At 31.0% G+C, this 25,127-nt stretch overlaps 1 protein-coding gene across 1 annotated transcript in view; it reads right to left on the minus strand.

Moving 5' to 3' along the window:
• Dark (Death-associated APAF1-related killer) overlaps nucleotides 1-25,127 on the minus strand; it is a 154,978-nt gene that overhangs the window by 19,132 nt on the left and 110,719 nt on the right. The window contains exons 15-18 of the mRNA XM_075370225.1: nucleotides 23,562-23,790; nucleotides 16,723-16,972; nucleotides 9,128-9,314; nucleotides 3,723-4,019 (exon numbers count right to left, since the gene is read on the minus strand). Coding sequence (XP_075226340.1) covers nucleotides 3,723-4,019; nucleotides 9,128-9,314; nucleotides 16,723-16,972; nucleotides 23,562-23,790 — 963 coding nt within the window. The remainder of the gene's footprint in view (nucleotides 1-3,722; nucleotides 4,020-9,127; nucleotides 9,315-16,722; nucleotides 16,973-23,561; nucleotides 23,791-25,127) is intronic.

Consider the following 25,127-nt stretch of genomic DNA (forward strand, 5'->3'; position numbering starts at 1 on the left):
GTTAAAAAAAACTTCATTATGGAGGGTTTTTAATTTTTGTCTGCCATTTTACATCTGCCATATTGAATTAACTTAATTTTTTTTAATAGGAAGGAAGACAAATGACACTTGATTTCAATTTAAAAGAAAAACAATGGTGAAACCCGTTTTCCTGTTAATGCCTTCGTTATAAGCATTCAAAGTTGCAATGATGGAAAAATTGTGGTAACAATAAAACAAGGTAAAATGTGCTGCATAAATGTATTGTATTTTACATTCATAATGCATACAATAACAAACTTTAAATAGTGCTAAAATATTGATAATAAACAATAGATAATTATAACTAGACAACAACAAATTAAACAGGTTCAAATAAAAACCATAAACTTAAGAATAGTTTGAGGTATGAAATGAAATATTAACTTTCCATTTACGTTTTATAAAGCGTAAGAAAGTTTCACTCTCTCTTTACTTTAAAATTTAATTTTTTTACTAGTTTGTATACTGTGCATCAATCATATATATATATATATAAAATACAAAGACAATTAATTACATAGAGCAGTTAGATTAAACAATATTAAAATATACATTAACACCCTCTTCATAATTACAAAATTGTTTAAAAATCTAATTCTGAAATTTTGGTGAGCCTCATTTAAAAAGGAAATTAACAAAAGATTGAAAATTTCATAAAATGTACTCCTACGTCTTTTGAAAATGATATAAAGTAACTTATATGGTAAAAATAACTTATAAATGATAAAGGATAACTTATATGGGTATTTATTCTATTACTTGTATCCTTAAATATTAAACTTTGGAGTGTTCACTTGTAAAATAATTTAAAATTATTCAGAAAAACGGGTATTAAAAATCTTTTTCTATTTACTGTAAAAATTATTTAAATAAGAAAATGTATTGTGTAATTATTAATTATATAATGACTATATATCTGAATTATATAGTCATATTTTTAACTATTTTATTATACAATGTCAGCATTCCATCATAAATTTAAATTATTAGCTAACATTCAAAATATTCTAGGAAACAGTATTTGATGATGCTATCAAATATCTTGTTCTTTCTTAAGGCTGTATGTCTCTACTTGAGTATTTAATATTTATTAAAATAAGTTTTTTTTGTAATATTGTACTATGTTTGTTTCAGGTGATGATAATGCACAAGTGTTTTTCGCCCCAAACACAATAAAAAATTATACGAGATATCAGGCAAATGTGAAATAAAATTTTAATGAAACTATCACAAAAAACTGTAGGCTTGCAGTTCAGGTTGATCCCAGTTCTGATTTAAAGCTTTTGCATATTTAAATGAAACTATGTTAAGTCAGCATGTATTTTATTGGTGACTAGCGGTGGCCCTCGACTTCGTCCGCGTGGTATTTATTCTATCGTTACAAATAGTACTTCATTGTGAAAATTAATTCGCAAAAATTAACATTTAAAAAATGTCTAGATAGTGGATGATTATTTGTCAAAAGACTTTTTATTGGCTGTGGAGGCTCCTGAATATTGAGGAGACTGACTTTTCCAGAAGTACAGCACAAACCATTAGGTTCATCGACCCATTTTTTGGCAGAACATTTAGAGCAAATCTTATTCATGGCTCCGATTTGGACGGAAGACTGTTGAGCATAATCAATCTGTGGACCGTATCTGAAAGCCGATCTGTTACTATTAGCTAAAACTCGATTGCGAACTCTAGCTGTTGTCTGTTGTCTTTCTCTCTGATTCCGAAGGCGTTCGGAACGCTGAGAGCTCGATTCCCTAGCGTGAGCTTGTACATTTCTAATATTTTGTTCTTCAAGCCGATGCGAACGCTCAATACTCGACTCTCACGCGTGGACTTGAGACGTTTGCAAATTTTGTTCAGCAAGCCGTTGTGAACGCTCAATACTTGACTCTCTTGCACGCGATTGCGACGCGTAGTCTCTCTGACTTGCAAGATGATTTTCAGTTTCTGATGGAGATTCTCTATCATGACGTATTTTTATTGCCCTAGCCTGTAAACTATTTCCAGAAAGTTGAGATCTTAATCTTTTGGGCATTTTGAAATGATAAAAAAAAAACTAAATACTACATCAACTAATACTAAATTATTTGCTTACATGTTGACCAGGAATTAGCCTGTATATGAAGTGGTGATTAAAAAATTATAAAAAATTCAAAATATTTTCAAGGAAAAATATTCGATGTCGCACACAACCATTGCGTAGGAAGCCGACCGCGCGGCACTTTATTTTGTGACATTAACTCCCCTCCCGCACCGCAGTGACGCTTAGGTCACATGCTGCTGCCTAGCTAGCCGGTGTGGGCGGGGCGCGGGAGCAGAGGCAGGCGGTGGTGGGAATGCGAGCGTCAAGAGAGACATGACGACGACGGACAGTTGCTAGTTACTGAATTACAAAGATAGAAAAATAAAAATATGTTGCTTAAATAATGCGGTAAAAAGTAGCCTATGTTCATCAGGGATAATGTCAGCTTCTAATGGAAAAAGAATTTTTCAAATCGGTCCAGTAATTTCGGAGCCTATTCAATACAAACAAACAAATCTTTCCTCTTTATAATATTAGTGTAGATATAAAGTTGTTTTAAAATTTCCAATAAAATATAGTTTTCAATACTTTGAGTCGTTGACATTTTTTTTTTTTGTTTTCTTTTTTCATTACAAAAATAGTGTAATAATAGTAGTGTTGTGAATATAAGTACTATACAATTTTTGAGTAAAGAATGTAATTTATGTTATAGTAAATTCATTTAAATTAATCTTTTTTCAATTATAATGAAAAGGAAAATTGAATCATCTTTTTCTGAGCAAGAAAGATTGAAGATCTGGTCAGTTAACTTATAACATGTTTCACATCCAATATGCAGCAGATAATTAATTCAAATAATCTGACAACTCCTGAAACAAAGACATGAAGTTTGAAAAATGTAAAGAAAAGTGTATATTGAACCACGAAACTTTTTGTCATTTTGTGTAGACCACAGACAGCAAATAATTGTTGATCACAGGTGGGTAACTGCACTGTGTATCATCATCCACATCCCTATTAAACTGTATGGCTGTAAAGTGTGTACAAAATCAGGAATTTCTCCAAAAAAATAACATCTTAGAAATCTAATCATTTTAAGTTTGGATAAAATAACATGATTAATAAATCAGTTCCTGTAGATCACAGAAATTAAGCAGAGTACGACTTTCCTGCATTTTGTCAGTATTGATAAATGTAATGTCTGTATTAATAATAACAGTAGCAATATTATTAAAAAAAAAGACAAGAAATCCACTCTGTGTCAATACTATCACTTTCACTGTTTACTTACTAAAAAAAGATAAAATCTGTAATGTGTGAAAAATGTCAAACCTGACCTTGGTCAGGTAAAATTTTGATTCAAATCCAGAACCTTTATGTTAAAAGGCAAACTAACATTCAACCTGTTAAAGATTTTAAATATACAGAATAATATTTATGCTGATCTGCTATTCTCATGGCAGTAATGCATAAAGTAGTGAATGTGATTTCAAAATACATGAAAAAAAGGCAGGATCACTAAAAAGAACTGTGATGCTGTAATAAAACTATTTATAATCAATACTAATTTTCTACACCCTCAACCAAAATATACTATCTTACAATAAAAATAAATAATTAATCCAAGCAGCTCATTTATAAAGTAATTTAATGATAATAATAATAATAATAATTGGGTTACCTTAAGTATATTATTACTATCAATAGCAAAAATTAATAATTTATCTAACACTTCATGTACTCTTACAAATACAACTTCACAATTACTAGTAGATAATCTTTTAGAAACAAGATTACAGTCCACTGGATCAAACTGAAGAACACATTTCCTGTTCAATGAATTTTTTAAATCATATAACCAAACATAACCATTTCTGGTGCCAACAACTACATTTGTATCATTTAATATATTACATGACACAGCAACATCATTGAGTTCTATTTGTAGAGTATTTATAATATCTCGGCCCCACATAACCTAAAAAAAAGGAAAGGAATTATCAATTAAGAGCAATTTCATTCTTATGAGTACATTTATTCTAGTACTGGACAGCAAAATTACATGTACACTTATAATATCATTGAAAATTTCATAGAAATAGAATTTAATGCCAACTGAAGATTCAGGATTCTGTATTTTCGTGGTTTATATTTCATATATATTAAATTTTATTAACACAGCAGTCAGAATGTTAATGAATTATTTGAAAAAAAAAAAAAAAAAATATATATATATATATATATATATATATATATTATCTATTTACTGTGTTTTGGTTGTTTAAATGTCATTTAACATTAACTTTTCAAAATAAATGTGTGTATATATATATTGTATTTTATATAATTATATTATTTATATATATTTACTAGTTAATATTGACCATTTTACTAATAGAATTTAATGTTAAATGACATTTAAACAACCAAAACACAGTAAATAGGTAGTTAAACTTATCATATTAATTCCAAGGATAGATTTTTATGGGATCCTCCATCTTCAGTTGATATTTAAATCTATAATTACATTAAAAAAAATTGTTTTTATAATTTGTGAATTTTAAATTTGTCAAAATTGTTACCGTTTTATATGAAATTTTATATATATCTATCTACAATATTATATAAAGAGGAAGAGGGCTTTGGTTTGTTTAGAATAAACAATAAACTATTCGATCAATTGCAACATAATTTTTACCCATGTTTCTTGGCATAACTGAGGTTTTTAGATATATTTCATCTTGAAAAATCTCTAAAAATTATACATATATATATATATAGATATAGACGTAGTAGTGGAGATTTGCCGATTGAAGCACAATTAACTGTGAACTGGGTTTGAACTGAATGATTAAATGATTAATAAATTTCTGTTATTAATATATATATATATATATATATATATATATAAACAATAATGTAATGGACTTCCTGAGGGGATTGCATGTAAGGCTAGAGTGGTGAGGTATGAGAACACCTTGTGGGAGGCTAGACTGATCATCACCATCAACTAGTAACAAACGGTGTGCTCCTGGGTATTGTTCTGGGAAGCACAATCGGGTGCTCTTATAATATGTCAGCAAACAATTGCTTGATTTTCAAAATTCAAACAGGGTATTTGTTACTAGGTTGAAGGCTAACTTTGGCATGCATCAAGTACTCTCTCTATCTAACAGATAATGGTTATTTCGAAATGTTATTTAAAAATGAAAAATTATTTATTAAAATGTGCAAATAATAAATAATCCATTACAGTGCTGCACTTCTCATTCAGGCTGCTACGTGGCAAGGTGCTAAATTCTCACGCCCCTTTCTTACAGCGAGCTGCTCCCAAGATATTTTTCAGTAGAGATATTTTCAATAGAGGAATTATTGAAATTGAAGACAGCATATGTGAGTGATTCATTATCAATGTCAAGCAAAGACTACTGAAGATAAAGTGATTAAAATTTGTATACATGTTCTTCTTAGGGTGTAACTGCACAGTAAGAAAGGATTTTTTGAAATTCTGAGTTTAAAGAGGTAGAATGGAGTAATGATGAAATTTACTATTTTTTTTTTTTTTAATTTTTCAGTAACAAATGAAGAATCAGCTTGATTTTTTTGTATTAGAAATCTTCAAGTGAACACCTAAAAACAAATTTCTAGTATTTCTGAAATTCCGAGTTTTAGGGGTTGAAATGGATTTTTTATTTTTTTGAAACCCTGCAATTTTTTTTAATTTCTTATTAAAAAATTAAGAAATCAACCTTATTTTTCATGAGCGTAATCTTCATGTGAATAAACAAATTCGTAGATTTTTGAAATGTGATCTTGAAAGAGGGTGAAGAAAGGTAAAAAAAATTTTGAACAATGATTGTAAATTTTTAAAATCCCGACAATACTTAACTCTCGTTAAGTAAATAAATTAACAATTAATACAATCTTCCTTACCAGCACATTGATATGCACTCTAGATCTTTTGGCTTTCTTCGAATAGAATATAGAGTATATTAGTAGGACCAGGACAGACATGACTGGTTTTAAATTTTAACTATGGTTTTTAAACTTTTGACTAAATATATTAATTTTCTACTGAATATCTGTGTTCAGTACATTGAGGTTTGCAATAACTCTTTAGATAAATATTTAAAAACCATTTTCAGGTTTTTTTGAATTCAGATTTTTTTAAGGAGTGCAAAGGTGCTGTGGGTTCAACCAACACAGCCACTACAACGATTATTGTATGTGTGACTCGCTGCAACTGCCTTCAGATACATGACTAAAAAGCATAAAATAAAAAGACTGATTACTATGGGAAATGCCAGTAACCATATAGTGCAGGTGAAGCTGCGATGGGGAGCTAGTTTTATTTATGATGAATATGCAAATTATGCTTTCCAGTATAGGACAGCAAAATTCAAAATTCACAAATTTTAACAACAATTTATTTTAATGTAATCATAGAATTAAATACCAACTGAAGATGCAGAAATTTATTCTTGGAATTAATGTGGTAAGTTTAACTTATATATTTACATTCACGAAAGAAGAAAGGGCGCACATTATCTGGTGGTTAGAAAATGGTGAAATTAATAAGGATATTGCCAAGAATTAGGTGGAGGTCATTTGACAATATCAGTATTATGAAAGAACCGTGAAAAAATTAAAAAAAATTTTGAAACAAATTTCAATGATTTCTATGAAATCAAAAAAATTATGGCCTAGTCAACATAATGATGTAGACCAAGCGCTTAAAATGCTTTAAATACCAGTGGGCTAGTGATATTCCTTTTAGCAGCCCTATATTACAAACTAAGTGGACAATTTTCCTGAAAAATTTGGTAAACCATATGAAATAACTTCAGTTTGGATGCAACGGTTCTGTCAGCGTCATGATATTTTGTCAGGGAGAATAAGCGGCGAGGGCGCAACAGTTCTAACTGGTGACAGAAAAATGGCTAGAAATCATTTGACCAAAATTAAAAGAGGGCTGTTCGGACAAAAAATCTATAATGCTGAAGAATCCGGCCTTTTTTTAAACTGATACCAGAAAGAATGCTTTGGTTTAAAGGGGAAATGTGTTCAGGGGGAAAATTATCATAGGAAAGACTAACAGTACTAACTGCTACAAATATGACTGGAACTGACAAAAAAAAACTTCTGGTTATAGGGAAAAGTGATAAAATCCGATGTTTTAAAAATCTGAAATTGCTTCCTGTTCTGTACGAAAGTATGACAAGTAATATCTTTATGACTTGGTTACGAAAATGGGATCGTGAATTAAAGATTGAAAATGACAAAATACTACTGCTCATTGACAACTGTTGCTCATCCACACGTTGAAAATCTTTCATGTATAAAGTTAGTATTCTTACCACCAAAAACAGCAGCAGTCTTACAGCCCTTAGATCAAGGTGTGATCAAGTTGGTAAAAGTACACTATAAAAAACATCAATTTTACAAATGATACAGATTTCGATAAATAAAAGGAAACACGAATAACTATTCTGGATGCTATAATTATGTTAGAAAGATCATGGAATGAGGTTTCTCTGCTGACTGTAAAAAATTTCTTTCAATATGCAGGATTTTTACTATAGGTTGACAAAATTACTGATGTTGCATTGAAGAATTTTTGGTGGAATGGGGCAATAGTCTGCAAAACCAATCATTGTCAAGTGCATTGTTTGAAGATTATCAAGAGGTTAACAAAGATTTAGAAATGCATAAAACTATAACAGATGATGATGTAGTGACTTCAGTACTAGCAGAAATAGATGGGGATGTAGGTAATGACAACGAAGGTAACGATGAAGACATCAACCCATCAAATCTTCCAGAAGTTTTAGCGGCAATGAATACCGTTAGCTGGATTCTCAGTTTTACAGAAATTACTAATGAAGAAACAAAGAGCGTTTGTTTTATTTAGAAAAGAACCTTCAAAAACTGTATTACAACATGAAATGTTTGAAACAAAGCAAAATAACTGATTTTTTGCAGAAAACGTAATTTTTACAATTTTTCTCTATCTTCTTTTACTCTACTGTATTTGTATTTATTATTGCACATTTTTGTTTTTTTAATATTATTTTATTATGGAAATAAATTATTATTATTATTTTTAATGATTATTATTTTACTGTATTACAATACCTGTGTAGATGGCATATTAAAGTAGTACCACAAAGCTACTGAAACATCGGTAATAATGACCTAAAATCGTCGTTTCCTTGTAGGCCACTATAAACAATATTTACTGTAAATACACACACATTAATATATTGATAAATATCAGCTTACTGTAACCAGAAAGCAATTTTTGCTGAAGAAATTTGCAGCTAAAATTTTCTGTTCAAAATCAGTTCGTCATTTAACTCATCTATGAAACTATTCTATCTAGATCTGTCACCAGATGATACCTCAATTTTTCTATCTTACTCCACACTCACTCAATATTCTGATGCTTAATTGTCATATGATACAAATGATAGAGGAAATGAATGTCTTTGTTTTATTTTCTATCACAAAATTCCTTTCAGCATCTGAAACTGATTTCAGAAAATTGTCTACAACTTATATGAAAATTTACATGATCGATATAAGAATAAACCCAAAGTACAGTCTACATCTTTCTTCCCAGCTTTAAGCAATTCATTAAAACACTTTTACGTTGAATTACATGAAGGTCTGTTTAATTCAATGAATGATATTAATCCTACACTTACATATCAGATTCATCTAAACGCATACTTAATTATTAACTTGTTAATTGTTTGTTGTTGTTTTAATTTGATAAGTAACAATTCAAAATTTTTAATATTCTTTCAATCTTCTTTTCAACTTGAGAATTATGACATGAAATATTTGAAAATTTAAGTCAAGCATTTTTGAATGGGAAAAGATATTGATAAGTATGCTAATTTTATGACTGAGAAATCACTCACAATTTGATGAGGAGCAATTGTTACCTTATTGAATTCTTCTCATCTCAGTTCTAAAAAAATGAAACAAAACTTGAATAGGTCTATGGACAAAAATTCATAAAGTCCCAGATAAAAACAAGAAATATTGTATACTACATTAACAGCAAATAATATTGCTTACCTGACAAGTATTATTAATTGGAAAGGCTATAACTGGTTTATTATTTTTCCAAAATGGTAAACATGAAAAGTTTGAATTAACTGATGTTAATAAAATCCTCCATACATACACTGACCCATCTAAACATGATGCCAGCAGTAATGAATTCTCATCACTGTCTTGAATTGTATCCACTGCAATAACTTCACTGTAATAAAAGTGCATCTTCTTAAAAAATGTACAATAAAAATATTATTAAAATTAAAAAAAAAAAAAAAAAAATTTTACTTATGATGGAATGGAGATGGTATATGGGTTTGGGGTACGAGGTGTGTGCGTGTGTATGTTACCACTCTCCTCAAAAACTACTGGATCAATTTCGATGTGGTTATTTGCATTACATAATTACCACTTCAGAGCAAGTTCTTAGACATGTTTTATGGTTACAGGCCACCAGGGAGTGCTGCAGTAGATGTGTTTCTCTAAAACGATTGGGCTGATCTTGATGCGGTTATTGCATTATATAGGTATCACCTCAGAGCAGGTTCTTAGATTAGTTTTATGGTGATAAGCTGCCAGGTGGCGCTGCAATAGATATATTTCTTCAAAATGGCTTTTGAATGTTTCTAAGTCTTTTTAACTCCTGGAAGGCTACATTATTGTGTGGATTATTAAACAATTTGTGCTGGTCAAGTATACTAAACTTTCATAATCATCATCAGACTATAAACATCCCACTGTTGGGCAAAGGCCTACTATCGACTGCATAGATGAGCTTTAGTTATTATCATACTCATGCAAAACAGTTAATCAAAATCTTTATTTTATTGTCTTAAAAACAATATCACAATGCCACAGAGGACTCCAAGGTAAAAAATACACTTATGAAATTATTTAACATTTTTTAAGGTTTTTCAGGAGTTTTTAAAATTTTTATTTAATTTTTTGTTTCAATAACTCTTATGACCATATTTCTCCACTTAATGTAAAGCTTCCTAGTCTGACTCATATTGTAAGAAACACAAGAAAATCTTGAAATAGAGCAATTATATTCCAGATGCCATAATTTTTGTTGAAACAACTTCTGTAGATATCTCAAAAATTACTGTTTACAGAATGCTACAACAGGGCCTAAATTACAAAATAGAAGTTACCAGAATGATTAGGTAATTAGGAGAATGATTGTGTTAAAAGATTTTTGGGGAAAAATTTCTTTAAATTGATCAACAAACTAACTTTCAAATTACATAGAAAGTATTCTACAAGAGGGCATTTTGGAGCAAAGTATACACCTCTTTTGTATAATCATCGAAAGCAACCGTTAACATCCGTCATCTTAACAATGTTAGGAAGCCTTTTTAACATGTACTTTGATAATAAATTCAATGTATGTTGTATTTGTGTCTTTGTATGCATGTCCCGTTTCCCTCAAAGAAACTAGAAAATAATATTATTATATTTAAATAAGAATTTAATATTACAAATTTTAACACTTTATTATGTTATAAATTTAATAATTTTAATAGAAATAATAGTATAATCTATTAGCACAGTTTTCTAAGACACAAATTAATGGATTAATATGGCCTAAAAGATGTAAAGCGTTTTTATTACTACAACAATTATATTTATATTTAACAATTAAAAGTAATTAATAAATAATAATTGTAATTTATACTAAAATATTATACCTATACTCAAGATTTTATCAATAAAACAATAACTGTCAGTATTTACTTGGCTACTTAATGTACGAGGGTAGGATGAAAGGTTCTGGGCCTGGATAAGAAAACATAATTTTTCTGGGTATATTTTCATTAATTTATCAATATAGTTGGTTACCAATAAGGTCTATACATTTAACTCAGTATCCCACAAGTGTGCTTGGGTGCCAGTTTGGTACATTGATTATCCAACTCTTAAAATAACTATCTATGGCAGCAATAACTTTGTTATTACTTGAAAAAAATCTTCCCTCCAAGCCATTTTTTTCTAGGTTAAAGTGATACTCACGAGAGCCAGATAAGGTGAATATGGAGGGTGTTGGAGCAATTCCAACTGTTATTCATTGATTTTTGCCATTGCAATGACTGAAGTATGAGCTGGAGCATTGTCTTGAATAAAAAGTGCTTTAAGGAAAAATGACTATTTTTCCTTAATTTCATAGCTGAGTTGCTATAGTAGGTTTGCATAATATTTATTATGTTATTATTAGGGAGCAAGTATTACATTTACAACTAGAAAGAACAGAATTCAAAACCCACAGTATGGCATCTTATATCTGGACAAAAGAAATATTTCTACAGGCTTTCAAAACCTTCCACAAGGTAAAATAGGTACAATCAAATACTTAAATGATTTTATTTTTTAATTGTCTACCATTTGACCCCACCAAGTTGGTCTAGTGGTGAACTTGTCATTACAAATCAGCTGATTTTAAAGTCAAGAGTTCAAAGGTTCAAATCTCAGTAAAGGCAGTTACATTTATACAGATTTGAATACTAGATCGTGGATACCGGTGTTCTTTGGTGATTGGGTTTCAATTAACCAGACATCTCAGCAATGGTTGACCTGAGACTGTACAAGACTACACTTGATTTACATTCATACACATCATCTTCTGAAGTAATACTTGTAGTAATTCCAAAGACTAAACAGAAAAAGAAAGTTGACCACGATTACAATAAAACGGTTTACATTCTTATACCAGTTTTCTAAAGGGCACTAGAATTTTTGCAATGTTTACCTTAAATGAATTTTCTATACAATATTTCCATAAAATATTCAAAATCCACTCAGTATCTATCCAAGAATAAAAATGATTTATTATTTGCATAAAACAATGCTAGTAGTTATGTTCATTGTTTAAATACTAACCTCCAAACACCACCATTATCCTTATAAAACTTAATTAATTTCCTAATTTTTATATCCTCACTCATACATAAATATTATTGTAACAGGACCATAAGATTCACAATATTTTCAACTGTTCCTACTTTCTAAGTACTAGTTGTACTATTAGTATTAAAATTAATACATAAATCCTGTGAAAAACTACTATTTAAGTATATACCAAAACAGTATAAGGTTCAGAGTAGCTGGACCAAAGGTGCAAACATATCAAAGAGGTATCTGTTGAGTGCCAGACTAAGGAATGATTCCTGAAAGAGGGCAGCAGCTCTCAGCAATTGTTAAGGGCATAGGTCAGGACTTAAATGGCCATATCAACGTCACTCAATCTTCTGAGTACTGCGCAGCTGAAAGCAATGGAAAACTACAGCTACTTTTTTTTCCAAGAAAATGTAACTCTCTGCATTTTCATAACAAAGATGGAGGCACCTTCCTTGGTAAAATATTCTGGAGGTAAACTAGTCCTCTGTTTGGATCTCTGAGTGGGGACTACTAAAGAAGGGGTCACCAGAAAATTAAAAAATAACATTCTACAAGTCGCAGCGTGGAAGTCTAAAAAAGTTGGTAGGTTAAAAAATTTAAAGAGGGAAATGGCTAGATTAAATGTACATGTAGTAAGAATTAGCAAGGTTCGGTGGGAAGGGGAAAACGACTTTTGGTCAAGTGATTTTAGAATAATTAACACAGCTTCAAATAAAGGGCAGGCAGGAGTAGGTTTCGTAATGAACTAGAAGACAGGGAAGAGAGTAGAGTATTTCAAAATGCATTGTGACAGAATCGCTGTAATAAGGATAAAATCAAAACCTAAGCAGAAGATTGTTAACGTCTATATGCCTACAAGTGCCCATGATGATGATGTAGAGTGTGTATACGAAGAAATAGACAAAGCAATTAAACACATAAAAGGGGATGAAAATTTAATAATAGCTGGATGTAGGAATGCAAGCATTGGAAAAGAAATATTGTGGGTGAATATGGGCTGGGCAAATGGAATGAAAGAAGGGACCGTCTTATTGAGTTTTGCACAAAGTATAATTTAGTAATTGCCAACATCCAGTTTAAAAATCATAATAAAAGAACATATACATGGAAAAAGCCAGGAAATACTGCACGGTATCGGACAGATTATATCATGGTTAAGCAAGATTTAGAAATCAATTTGTGACTGCAAAGCATATCAAGGGGCAGACATTGATAGTGACCATAATTTAGTGATAATGAAATGTAAATTGGGGTTTAAAAACCTAAAGAAAAGGTGTCAGATGAATCGGTGGAATTTAGAGAAGCTTGAAGAAGAGATGGTATAAAAGGTTTTTGAGGAGAATATCGCAAGAAATCTGAGTAAAAAAGATAAGGTAGAAAATATAGAAGAAGAGTGGGAGAATGCTAAAAAGGAAATTCTTAAATCAGTAGAAGTGAACTTAGGCGGAAAAAAGAGAACTTTTATGAACAAACTGCCTCCCATATACACAAGTTCCTGTGTCAAATTTTATCAAAATTGGTTTATCTAGTTAAACATTATTAAGCTTTAAATATGCCAACACATTTAAATATGTATAAACATTACCCCCTCTCACTTCTTTTTTTGTTTTTTTGGGGTCCCTGGGTCATGAAATGTCAAGAAATGCAAAAAATCCACACCCCATTTTTTGACTGATTACCAATACTTTCCTTCTTACAGCGTAGTTTTACAGCTATGATGCCAGAAAAGTAAAATTTTTTTGACTTATGAGTAAACAAGCAAACAGTGCAGCTGAAATCAAATTCCTCAAATAACTGAATGAGTACATAGATCATGTTACTTGATTACATACTAAAATGATTTCCTTCTAATCTTTGTTAGAAGTACTGCTAATAGCTATGATCTTTAGGAAAATAATTCTTAAGTAATTTGATTTAATAATTTATAATAATTTTAAAAGTCCTATCACCCTCTGTCACTATATTTATAAGTGTTTACAAACACTTTCTTTTAATAATGAGTAAAAGGATTTTAAAAGAAGTGCTTTCCTAACTCTTTAAAGGTTAGGCTAATTCACATACAAGTTAAAAGTTTTTTAATAAAATGAATTTTCCTCATAAAATTATGAAAAAAATTGTTCAGACCCACAAAAGAAGTTAAAATATCAAGATATTTTTAGTGTTTTGTTTGGACAAAATTAAGCCTTAGAAAAGTTAATTTCCTATCACTAAAAAGTTTCTGTCAAAAAATAATAACCTTGAAGTATTATTTTAACTATTATGTAAATAATGATTTTAAAAGTTATTACACAAATAAAAATTACAGTTTTTTATACATAAAAGTACTTATTTTTATTTTTTAATAAAACATAAACATAAGTACATTTTTATATAAAAAACTGTAATTTTCTTTGGTGTATGCACTTTAAGCTTAATGCTTATGATCTGAGAATCTCTTCTAAAGTAACCACATAATTACAACAGGTTATCTCTAAAGTAAAGACCGTTTAATTGTAAAAAGATTTGTTCTGAAAACTTTATAAATATTTTTTATTTCTGTTACACTAAATAATTTATATTACTTCTCTGTATAAACGCCACATGATTTAAAACATTTATTGTAACGATACACCAGCTTCAACATACCCTCATTGTATTTTTCTGCTGCCAGTCCATTTAGCCACAGATTAACAGAATTTTTAAGTTCATCTCACTTGCGAACTGCTGCTTACCACTCACAAATTCTTTTAATTTCCCAAAGGTAATCAGAAGGAGCTAAGTCCGACTATATGGTGGGTGAACATAAATTTTCCATCAAATGTTCTAAGTAAATCACGTATTGGACCTGCAACTTGTGGACGTGCATTATCACGCAGCAGGACGATGCTGTCAGTCAGCCACCCATGTTGCCAATTTTGAAAGGCATGCCATAACTTACGTAGAGTTTTGCAGTAGGCTTCTGCATTTACAGTCATTCCACGTGGGATGAAATCAATCAGCAGTATGCCAAACCGATCCCAAAAGACTGTGGCCATCAGTTTGCGTCCAAATGGCTGTGGCTTGATTTTTGTTGGTCTGGTTGGTGATTGAGGATGATGCCATTACTTGACTGCAGTCTTCTCTCTGGTATGTAATACGAAATTCTTGTTTCATCGCCAGTAAAAATTGAATTAAGAAACTCATTACCTTTTTTTGTGTAGTGAATTCCAAAGCAGATCCCATTCGGATCTTTTTGTGATATTCTATTAAAACGTGTGGCACCCAACATGCACAAACCTTTCTGAAGCCTAAATGGTCATGAACAATGCGATCAATAACAGCTCTTGAAACATCAGGAAAAAGAAGGCCCAGGTCAGAAATCGTTCAGCGATGATCTTTTCTGATTTCATCATCAATGCATTTCAACAAGTATTTGGTGATTATTTATTCAGGGCCTCTCCGAATGTTCTTCATCATGTACAATAATTCTGTTATTTCTAAACCTTTTACACAATTTTTGAACGTTTCTTTCATTCATTACATTATCACCACAGATAGCAACCAACTGCCTATGAATTTCAGCAGACTTAACGTTTTGATGTTTTAAAAAATGTATGACTCCCAAGTAATTCACAGTTGGTGGCAACATCGACTTTCCTATTCATTTTATAACATAATAACTCACACATAATTAAAGATACTACAATGTGACAACTTACAAACAACAATGCAGTGTATACATTACTAGCGTGGCTATGAGTAACACAGGTTCGCCAACCTTAAGGAGGGAAATTTCCCAGCGGTCTTTACTTTAGAAATATCCTCCCTACTCACCAAACCTGGCTCCTTGTGATTTTTTTTCTTATTTTCAAAATTATTGCTTCGAATTGCTTCGTGAAGTGGAAACTGCTGGGAAAAGTGTATGAATAAGGGAGGGTAATACTTTGAAACAGACAAGGATCAGTGACCGGTAAAATTAATAATAAAGATTAAAAAGGTAAAGTTCATTTATTTTCTGAACAAACCTCATATATTGCTTTTAATCTTGAAAGGGTTAAAATGCACAATGATCATGATAAAGAAAGAGAAAGAGAAAGAGAAGGAGAAAGAGAAAGAGAAAGAGAGAGCCTTCCTTTTTATGAATAATAATTTCATAAAAAGATTTTGCCTATTAAAGAAACATTTAAAATAAATAAAAACAAATTGATGGTAAATCATAAAAAAAATTTATTTAAAAAAAAATAATAAAAAGTATTCTTTACAAAACTATATTTACACTGTTTCTCTCAAAGTAATCATCAGGTAAAGTAAACTTACGCCTAAATTTTATCTGGTCTTAAAACCAATTCTAGAGTACACTGTACGCTATACTTTATTTTTTCCTGAAATATGTACTAGTCTCAGGAATAAAATATTGATTCGAAACAATAATATATTTGTTTTAAATATATTATTTTCATAATCTTTTTTTACAGTTACTTGGGATCATTCTTGGAATGATATGAAAATACTGATTAACTTGATATTGGAGGTGTGAGCTACGAAATGTTTCTTATCAGAGAAGCAGCACATAAAGGATAATTATTTTGATATAGAAGTTATTTAATTATAGTTCAGTGTCTTTATAATGTTTACTATTATTTATTCTCGGACTTATAAATATGATTAATTAATAAAAACAAAAGATTTTTCAGCTAGTATCAACTCTTATTACAAAAGAATTTACAAATGTAATTTTTATTAATTAAAGATATCTTACGTACCTATTGGTTTCATATTTTCTTATGATCTTACCAGTTCCCAGATCATATACACATATATTATGACTAGATACAGAAATTGCAATAAAAGATGCATCTTTATTAAAACAAAATCTATACTGATAATTTTCTTTGTCACAGTTAGCCTCCCAATCCCATGAGAGAAGAATCTCAAATGAATTAGAAGGTTGGTAACGAATGACCTGTACCAATTTATGCATTACCACAATAATATCATGACAACCATGACCACCTGAAATACAACATAAAAAAAATTAATAACTATCAAACAGAATTAAGTTAAAAAAAAGTAATATATGCAAGATGTTTTGGAGTAATCTATACATTATTTGTAATGCAAACACATTGTCAATGACAAATTTTCATGGGATGATCAAATTGATTTTGTTTGGAATAAAAATCAAATTATATTGTTTTGAAATGTCTTAATAAAATGCTAAACATGTCATCATTATTATGCCTACATACATTCCTATCTGAAATACATAATCTCTTGGGACCCTAAAAAGTCATAACAAATTTTCAAAATAAACAATTATGGGAAATGATCAATGTGGAGTTTGCCTCAGATCATTGAGCTATCGGATTCGAGATCCGGAATGACCATCTGAGACCACATTCAACACTGAGGAGGAATGTCTACTAGAGGTCTGGATTGCTGCTCTATGAGCCGTGAAGAAGGCTACAGAGAAAGCGAAGGAGGAGCCCCAACCGTGCACAGGCTGAAGAATCTGCATACTGTGCAGCCAGAAGCCTGAGCTGACTTTTGCCATTAAGGAGTCCAAATATTCAGCATGGAAGAAGTTAGTAGAAGAACTGAATAATGACCCATTGGGGGAGGGCCTACCAGATTTTGATGAAGTTTAGTAGGTCTCTGCCCACTCCTTCCAGGAAGGCACAATTGGCGACCTGACTCTATGGCTGACTCTATGGCTCACCTGACTCTAATTGACCACTCTAATTGACCACCTGACTCTATGGCTCCTGTGAGGAAGAGTAGTATGTTGGTTTGATCAGTGATGAGGAACGAAGGTTCAGTATGGGTGAACTATGATGGGCTATAAGACAAATAAGCACCAACAAAAGCCTGGGACTAGATGGTGTGACAGAGCTGCTACTAAAAACTCTAGCCAGAGAACACCCATGGGTAGTCTTAGATGCCATCAATAAAGCCCTGAGTCCAGGCAGCTTTCCACAAAACTGGAAGAGTGGGAGACTGCTATTCATACCAAGGCAAATTGTTAACAGAACAACAACATACAGATTGATATGCCTTCTCTCTACTATAGGAAAGTTGTATGAGAGAATGCTGACAGAAAGGATAACAGCTGAGTCGGATGCCTTGGTGGCCTTTCGCAGAATCAATACGGATTTGTCAGAAGAAAATCAACATTTGTGCATTAAGGCGAGTAACAACTTGGATTAGATCATGCACTGCAGGCACCATAAGGACAAAAAAAATGAAAATTGTAATCAAAATCAAATAAATAATAATAATAAAAAAAAATAATTATAATTGTAATCAAATTTTAAATTGTAATCAAAATTGTTATTACCTCTCAGTAGATTGGCTTTATGTTAATAAGAATGCACCCTTATGAACTGTGTTTGTTTAAGAAACTGATGAAAATAAAAAGTTAAAAAAATGTGTCTGATGGGAAGTTGCTCTGGGACTCTAGAATGATTATGTATTAAATTTCTGACAGTAAACACATATTAGAATGGATGCTGTTCATTTTACTGCACTAATTAAATTATGAATATTTTAACTTGACTTTTTGGTTCTCAAAAAGTAATTCACAGACTGAAGAAAAGGTATTGGGGTTAAATGTAAAAATAAAGCTGTTTTTCCATATACAAAATTTTTTCTAACTCAAATTTATTTTACTTTCCCTACCACTTTTGTATTTACATAAATTTATTACGCTATCATTTTTTTATGTTTTTAATAATATTAATGGTTGTGGTCACTTGTCTTTAAACACCACACATATGGTGAATGGAATCTGCTAAAGTGCTATTTAATTTAAGTAATTTTTTTTTTTTTTTGCAATAACTTAACTGTGCAGAGATACACCAGATTACTAACAATTATTTTTAAAACAAATCAAAATGATAATCTGTCATATTTCCAGAAAATATATTCAATTAAAGAACTTCCAAATATTATTGTGTTCATTTATTATTGTCATTGAAATAGTCACTTGAATAAGACAAAAGCTATAAATCACTAGCCCATTTGTGTCAAGGAGTTGTTATTGTTGCTCACAATAATTATTTGATTAGATATGCAGTTTTTTATTTTACCTTCCTATATTGTTTTTTTTTTAGAGTAAAACTGGATGTACAAGTACAAACCAAACAGAATTTTAGAAATAAAGGTAAAAAATACTCACTACTGCCTAGAAATCAAGATTTTCTAGATACTTGATTACTAGGTCAGTGGATTGGTTGTGAAGATCCAAGTGCATAGCCACCTTGCTCCCCAGATTTGACCCTGCTAGAATTTTTCTTGTAGGATTTCATTAGAAATTGGATGTATGTACCTTTGCTTACTGATCTTGTTAAGCTAAGACTTCAAATTAACGCCTCAACTGCAGAGGTCCCAACTTACTGGCTACAGTCTGGAATGAAATCGACTTCAGGTGGGATGTATGTCGCATTACAAATGGAAGCCATACCGAACCAAAGTGAACATTGGGTGACAAATTTGATGTATTTTTCTATGAAATGACACCTCAATTGAATATGTAAATATCTCAATAAATTTTTATAAGCTTTTAAAGTTGTAAAGCTCCCTTTCTGAATCTCTCAATATTTTTAATTTTTTTAAATTAAATCGACTTCTAGCTAAATGGTAATTTTGAAGATATAACAATAAATAAATGTAACAGGCGATTTTTGAAAATTAAATTAATATATGTTATGGAAAGATGACAAATTATAATTTTCAATCATTTAAAATTTTTTTTTTTTGTCTTCAGTCATTTGACTGGTTTGATGCAGCTCTCCAAGATTCCCTATCTAGTGCTAGTCGTTTCATTTCAGTATACCCCCTACATCCTACATCCCTAACAATTTGTTTTACATATTCCAAACGTGGCTTGACTACACAATTTTTTCCTTCTACCTGTCCTTCCAATATTAAAGCGACTATTCCAGGATGCCTTAGTTTGTGGTCTATAAGTCTTTTAACTATATTTTTCCAAATGCTTCTTTCCTCATCTATTGGCCGCAATACCTCTTCATGTGTCACTTTATCCACCCATCTGATTTTTAACATTCTCCTATAGCACCACATTTCAAAAGCTTCTAATCTTTTCTTCTCAGATACTCCAATTGTCCAAGCTTCACTTCCATATAAAGCAACACTCCAAACATATACTTTCAAAAATTTTTTCCTGAAATTAAATTCTCTTTCCACTTCTGAACACTTTTCTTTAATCCACTCTTCTTTCGCTAGTTTGCACTTCCTGATTATAGCATTTCTTAATTGTCAATAGTTCCTTTTACTTTCTTCATCACTAGCATTCTTATATTTTCTACGTTCATCCATCAGCTGCAATATATTGTCTGAAACCCAAGGTTTTCTACCAGTTCTCTTTGTTCCGCCTAAGTTCGCTTCTGCTGATTTAATAATTTCCTTTTTAATATTCTCCCATTCTTCTTCTACATTTTCTACCTTATCTTTTTTACTCAGACCTCTTGCGATGTCCTCCTCAGAAATCTTCTTTACCGCCTCTTCCTCAAGCTTCTCTAAATTCCACCGATTCATCTGACACCTTTTCTTCAGGTTTTTAAACCCCAATCTACATTTCACTATCACCAAATTATGGTCGCTATCAATGTCTGCTCCAGGGTAAGTTTTGCAGTCAACGAGTTGATTCCTAAATCTTTGCTTAACCATGATATAATCTATCTGATACCTTGCAGTATTGCCTGGCTTTTTCCAAGTGTATATTCTTCTATTATGATTTTGAAATTGGGTGTTGGTAATTATTAAATTATACTTTGTGCAAAACTCTATAAGTCTGTCCCCTCTTTCATTCCTTTTGCCCAGCCCGTATTTACCTACTATATTTCCTTCCTTGCCTTTACCAATGCTTGCATTCCAATCTCCAACTATTATTAAATTTTCATCTCCTTTTATGTGCTTAATTGCTTCATCAATCTCTTCGTATACACACTCTACCTCATCATCATCATGGGCGCTTGTAGGCATATAGACGTTAACAATCGTTGTCAGTTTAGGTTTTGATTTTATCCTTATTACAATGATTCTATCGCTATGCGTTTTGAAATATTCTACTCTCTTCCCTATCTTCTTGTTCATTATGAAATCTTCTCCTGCCTGCCCATTATTTGAAGCTGAGTTTATTATTCTAAAATCACCTGACCAAAAGTTGCCTTCCTCTTCCCATCGAACCTCACTAATTCCTACTACATCCACATTTATCCTATCCATTTCTCTTTTTAAATTTTCCAGCGTACCAACCTTTTTTAAACTTCTAACATTCCACGCTCCGACTCGTAGAATGTTATTTTTTAATTTTCTGGTGACCCCCTCCTTAGTAGTCCCCACCCAGAGATCCGAACGGCGGACTAGTTTACCTCCAATATTTTACCAAGAAAGGCACCTCCATCATTGCTATATGAAAATGCAGAGAGCCACATTTTCTTGGAAAAAAGCAGCTGTAGTTTTCCATTGCTTTCAGCTGCGCAGTACTCAGAGGACTGAGTGATGTTGATATGGCCATTTAAGTCATCCTGACTCACGCCCCTAACACTACTGAAAGAGCTGCTGCCCTCTTTCAGGAATCATTCCTTAGTCTGGCTCTCAACAGATACCTCTCCGATATGGTTGCACCTTCGGTCCAGCTACTCTGTATCACTGAGTACTCAAGCCCCCTCACCAACGGCAAGGTCTCATGATTCATAGAGGAGGATTTTAAATATAATTATTAAAAAATACAATTAAAAAAAAATGTTATCACTTAATTTTTTTTACTTATTAGTTCTGGGACTAATCGACTAAAACCAATAAGAAATATCCTTTTTATTTTTCCCTGGTTCAATTTAAAACAATATGTATTTTTCAGGAAATGGAGATTTTTGTATGTTTATGGGAATAACTCGGATAATATACAACAAAATAGATTTCATAGGTCTTAAAGTAAAGATATTAAGCTTTCGTCTTTGTATAAGGTTCTACGTTTTTGAGTAAATTAAAAAAAAATAAAATTTTGAATAAATGCAAAATGTTAATATAGGTAAATAGATAAAAAATAAGATTTTAAAAAAATTCTCTGAATTTTTTTTAAAAAAAATGAGCTTAACAAATCTCTAATTGAAATTTTGAAAGTTTAAATTTATACTCTTTTGAGATTTTTTTTTAAAAACTATCAAGAGTTGTCAATTTATTTACTAAAAAAAATTATTTTACATTTTTAATAGCGCATTAGAAGTGTTACAGTACAGGATGTAGAAAAAAATATCAAGGTTTTACAGGTATTACTTTAACCAGCATATCTGGAGTAATGAAGTAACAGCAGCTTCAATCCTATGTGTCAAATTATGTAAATCATTAGGTAGAAGAGGCATATACTTTTATAAAACCCCAAAGAAAAAGATTACATGAGGTAAGATCAGGTGACCTTGGAAGCCACCACAAACCAGCTCTGTCACTAGGATCCATGCTGACCAATCCAATGGCTGAAGAAAATATTACACAACCATTCTCTTGGTTAAATCAGTGAGAAGGCTCATTGGTCAAATAAAATCCTTTGGTCCACCTTGCCAAAAAAAAAGAGGTATATATGTAGCATATCGAAATGAGTAACTTGCTATATTTGCTCCAACAAAAAAGAATGGTTTGTAACCTAGCCACTGGGATATTGCACAGAAAACATTTAATTTTGAGGAGACCCTTTTTCATTGTAAGAGTTCATGGGGATTTTCTGATCTCCAGAAATGGAAATTATATGCATTAACTTTTCTGCTAAGATGAACTGTTGATTCATAATTAAACATGATAAGATCAAGAAAATTAGCGTCTTCATAATTCAATATTTTGATTGTGCAGTCAGCATGCACGGCATAGTCAGTAGGTTTCAAACCCTATAACAGTTGTAAATGGTAGAATGCGTATATGTTTCTTTAAAACATTCCATTCTGTTATAATCGACATTTACTATTCGCAGTTGGCCTTCCAAACAGATTTTTAGGACTTTGCAGGAAAGATTCACTGACGTGCTCAACATTTTCTTCAGACACTCTTGGTCGTACTGTACTTTTCCCTTAACACTGACATTTACATGTTTTAAACTGATTATGTTTTTGATGAATGTTACTGTCACTTGGAGGATGACAATTAATCTTTCTAAGGAATGCACGTTGAACTGTAACTACAGATACATATTTAGTAAACTACAAAACACAGAAGGCTTTTTGTTTATATGTAATCATCTTTGCTAAAGAAAGTGTAAAGAGAAAAGATAAGGGATCAATCTAGTCATGTGCGTAACTAAAACTGTCCTTTTTGCTCTTTGATTCTAGATATAAGAGATATTATAACAAATTAGAACCCCGATATTGTTTTTGTACATCTGGTATGTCATTTATTACAATTCTTACAATAAAATCTAAATTTTCAATTCTCAGTCTTCAAATCAGTTAATTTTACTGGGTTATTAGGAAGATGAGAAAAAAACAACTTAATTTAGAAGTAAAGTAAAATAAAACAGGAAAATATAAAAATATAATATAATTATAAATATAAATATAGTATACAGATAATTTAGACATAAAAATAAATATATTACCAGTAAAAACATTTTTTACACCTGATGTCGGATAAATTGCCATAATGGAATGATCAACTTTATATTTTGCTACACTTTTTCCATTAAGATTATATATAAGAATCTGACGTTTTTTCAATCCAACAAAGATATGTGTACTGTCATTTGAATATGTACAACATACAGGAATAGATGTTAATGATACACTGAGTTTTGAAACAACTTTGTCACACTCTAAAAATGGATGAATCTAGGAAAAAAAAACAAAAATTTACTAATGAAATATTATTTAAATAAACTAATAATGCAAATAAAATTTACTTTTCATGTTAATTAATAAAAAGTCTAAAAATCTTAGAATTACTGAAAATTCCATAGTTTCAAGAGTATTCATATTTGAATGCGGTTAATAATAAATCAGACTTTTGGCATATGCTTTTATGAAACAATAATAAAAAAAGCTAAATTAATTTTTTTTTGGAATGTATTAATAAACAAAACGAGAAGAAAGTAAAAACTTAAAGGTTTGTCCATCAAAAGTTTTCAGCTTCCAGTATTCTTTATGGTAAAATGATGCTAATACTTGATTTTAAAGGATACTTTTCTAAAGTGTAATCATACCCTAAACACACTGTACAGAACAATAATCATACAATTTTACTCAGAACAAATTTCATGAGTATTTTTAATTAAGATACTAAATGTCAGTTAAAACAATTTTTTTTAGTGGTGAGTGTTGTACCATTATGCTGGAAAGGCAGGCAAATGAATATACATGGTAGACAGCAGAAGGTCAGATAATACTCACTACAATACAACCTGCCTAGTAAACCACAATACTGCTAAGGAAAGATGATATTGAATTTGAACAGTAATAGTTTTGAAAAAAAAAACATTTGGAAATTAACAAATTTCTGCTTTAGTAGATTACCACTTTCATGTTATCATTACCCAGTTCAAAAAATAACAAAAGGCCCCTTCTTGGATATTAAAATCTTAATAAAATTAAATTAAAACTAAGATAGTAATAATATTAAAACTAAAATAGTAAAAGAAATGAATTAGGATAAAATATATATCATGAAAATAAAAGTAAGATTTATGGTTGATTATCATTAAATCTTATTAAATATACTGATTTTTCTTAGAAGTAACAATAGCTGATCTAGAACATTCTTATTATTTCCTAGGATGCACCGAATGTCCCTTGTTAATTTAAATTTGTGACGTAAGATTGCACAACATATGTAGTTCACAAGGATGTGACATATAGTCAAGTGGCAGTTGCATCATACATATATAGTGGTGCATTTTCTGCCAACATCAGGTATCTGTGAGTAGCTCTGACATGTCCTAATTGCAATTGGCACACGACCACTTCTTCTCAGGGGGATTTTTCTGTATGAAGAGTGCCATGGTAACACTGTATCTTCAGTGTGTCAGAGTTTATTATCTGTTGTGCAGTCCAGTCACCTCATCACCTTCTTCGAAATGTATGTTTAATGGAATTAATAAAATCGGCAGTTGTAACTCAAGTGGTGAAAGATGGTTGGCTGCATGCATCTTTGGCAGCAGAATCCAGACATT

Source organism: Lycorma delicatula, chromosome 7 (genome assembly GCF_047948215.1).
Source record: "Lycorma delicatula isolate Av1 chromosome 7, ASM4794821v1, whole genome shotgun sequence".
NCBI lineage: Eukaryota > Metazoa > Arthropoda > Insecta > Hemiptera > Fulgoridae > Lycorma > Lycorma delicatula.